Here is a 3030-nt window from a genome sequence, read left to right as displayed (position 1 = left end):
TGTTTGATGAGCTGCACCAAGGTCAGTGATAACCTGGCAAAATTAATCAACGTAACTTCTATATCCGCGTTACTCAATTAATCTTTGGTAAAAACAAAGCCTTCGCGTCACTCTCCACCCAGAAAAAAGTAAGTCCGCCCACAACGAGACCATTATAAAGGACTTTAGCGACCGTGTTCATCAGACTGTCACGCATTATCCAAAACATGAGGAATTCTTCTAATAACGGAAGTGACCACGGCAGCTTCCCGGATAGCTATTGGAAGGAGGGTTGGGCACTTCCTTCCTCATTCATACTTCCGTGTTCTCCGGGCTTTCCGTACTCTTGCCCCGTGGCGGTGACTGCCATTACCATTGCATGTTTAGGAATCATCGGAAATATAGCGGTGATGGTCTCAATAGTAAGACAAAAACTCCACCGGAAGACCGCACACATGTCCATTTTGGTTTTAGCCGTCACCGACCTGATGTGTCTCTTTGTTATTCTTGTAAGGGAATGTGTCTATTTTCCGAACGATTACTATCTGGCGGAAAAATATGGTTTCTCTGTCAGCTTCTGCATCGGATTCTTTGTTTGGAATAACACGCCCTATTTGAGTTCCTGCTGGAATGTCGTATTTCTGGCGTATGAGAGGTATGTACTGGTCACTAAGCCGATGGTATATAGAGTCAGCCACACTGCAAAATCCCTGGTCATCAGAGCCGTCGTCACTTTCATCCTCGTCACTGTCGTCAACCTTGTCTACGCCCTAATGATCGTTCAGACTGGTATTTCGAAATGCCCAGAGTTCGTACTTCAACCGAAGCATTATGGGTTCATAACCGTTCCCACAATATCTGTCTCCGTCTTCTTGTTGATATTTTTTCACTGCTCCAAGGTATCCAAACTCAAACATCATTCAGAGTTTGAAGGACGGCATTTGAGAAATCTTCAGCATAACCCGCAGATGACGACCACCGTATACATTATAGTGATCATTTACATCGTGTCACAGATTCCCTACCTCATCTTTGATGTGATGTCGATTTTGGATTCGCTCAAACTGATTGGATGGCCGTTCGAATTTGACAACGTCCTTCTCCACATCAGCATCATAGTATTTCTGACTAATTATGCCATCGATCCTTATATATATTGGATGACTCCCCTTGCATGTATGAGCAAACACAGGCCTATTGAGCGCGGAGAAACGACACGTAGCCGTAACTTGGGCACTGTGTCAGGTGGTTTCAATATCTGATCCTTTTACGTTTTCTCGACTTGTGAATTTTCCAAAAAATATCAACTTCATATTAAATAGGTTAGGTTTACCTGAAAGTAGGTCAAACTCCAAGGTCACAGTTAATCAATTTGTCTTGTTACAAGGAATGCACATATGAAATATGAGAGCCTTATCACTCACCATTCTAAAGTTGTTTAGAAAATTTGTAAAGCGGGTTTACACCCCAAGTTTGTACTCTTTAGAGGGGTTGAAGACCCCAATTTGGCAAGGAAGTACCATTGTCTGTTGCACCTCATGCATTGTGATATTTTACTTCATTTGAATTTAGTGCGTGTCTTTGTGTGTACTGCTTTATCCATTTACTGTGCGCATGTGCACGGTAATAGCGTCAGTCACCATTTTCCCACTTTCTCGTGGGATCCGGGTTAGAATATGTCCTCAGTACCCCTTGCTCGTCGTAAGAGGCGACTGAATGGGGGCGGTCCTTTGGACGAGACCGCAAAAACAGAGGCCCCATTTCAAAGCAGGTGTGGCACGATAAAGATCCCCCCTGCTCAATGGCCGTAAGCGCTGAAAATAGCCCTAAATTTTGCAGACCTTCACCGACAATGGTGACGTCTCCATATCAAATCTGCTTGTTTAAAACAGAACTGCGGTAGAAGTAGAATCCCCATCCCCCATTGATATTTCTTTTAAGAACTTCTTTTGTAATTTTAGAACAATCTTTGGTACTTTATAGAACATGGATGATATGATTTTTGTCTATTATATACTGTTGTTGCATTTTCGTCCTCCTCATTGTATTGTGTTTTAGTTGTCGTTAATGTTAATTTATTTAACACATCTCATTGGATATATGTTATGTAGGCGTAACTGTATAGTCCTGTTAGATGGTTTACTTTGGTTTAAATACTCCTGTCATTTAATGACCATTTTAATTCCTGAAAAAGGTGTTGTGTTTCATTTTTATAATGGAAGCACATTTGTACCAAACAGAGCATCATCTATCTATTTAGAACCCAAAAATGGCTATCGACATGAATATCAATTATTTTTTGGGACAACCTTTCCCTTCCGCATGGCGGGGGATGGATGATTTCAAGAATAGATAAATGTTCGACAATGAACATAGCGTAATTACAATATAGGCAGTGCCACTGCAATTAAGTGGGGATCCGGGTTAGATTAGGTCATCAGTACCCCTTGTCTGTCGTAAGACTTAGAGGCGACTAAACATGGCGGTCCTTTGGGTGAGCGGACCGCAAAAACCGAACTCCTGTGTCACAGCAGGAATGGCACGATAAAGATCCCTCCCTGTTCAAAGGTCGAGCATAGGCCCAAATTCACAGTCTTTCACCGGCAATGGTGACGTCTCCATATGAGTGAAAAATTCTCGAGCGGGACGTTAAACGGTATACAACCAGCCATATATGTAATACATAGCTAGATTATACCGAAACACACCAAGACTACTGCGTTGAAATGTATGTGATACTTTGACGAGGATAAATGTGACTTAGTTTCTGAAAATCTGGAAAAGATGTTATATTTTTATAACAGTGTATGGTAGAGTTCAATAGAAAGATGATGTAATAATCTGTGTACTCATACTACTGTATATACTTTCTAGAAGGAGAATTCTCTAAAATTTTGTTTTAGTATAAATACACTGGAAAAGCACTGTGCAGAAGTGCATTGGATAACACATTACTTGGAACTGAACTTAACGACCAATTTCTATAGTGGTGTAAAACATTCGGATGTTAATTTCAGCTCAGAGGTGAACACACAACGAACATTTCTTAAC

The 3030-nt window shown here is 41.1% G+C and overlaps 1 protein-coding gene across 1 annotated transcript; it reads left to right on the top strand.

Moving 5' to 3' along the window:
• The first annotated feature begins 206 nt into the window (after nucleotides 1-206).
• LOC125679805 (trace amine-associated receptor 8c-like) lies at nucleotides 207-1286 on the top strand. The gene has a single exon (XM_048919265.2). The coding sequence runs from the start codon at nucleotides 207-209 to the stop codon at nucleotides 1239-1241; it is 1035 nt and encodes a 344-aa protein (XP_048775222.1). The 3' UTR covers nucleotides 1242-1286.
• The last annotated feature ends 1744 nt before the right edge of the window (nucleotides 1287-3030 follow it).

The sequence above is a fragment of the Ostrea edulis genome, chromosome 2 (assembly GCF_947568905.1).
Source record: "Ostrea edulis chromosome 2, xbOstEdul1.1, whole genome shotgun sequence".
In the NCBI taxonomy this organism is placed as follows: domain Eukaryota; kingdom Metazoa; phylum Mollusca; class Bivalvia; order Ostreida; family Ostreidae; genus Ostrea; species Ostrea edulis.
Note: the sequence above shows the minus strand (reverse complement) of the source record. Positions and strands in the feature narration are given on the sequence as shown.

Excerpts from the sequence above, each read along its gene's own strand:
- LOC125679805 (XM_048919265.2), top strand. The coding sequence starts at position 207 with ATGAGGAATTCTTCTAATAACGGAAGTGACCACGGCAGCTTCCCGGAT.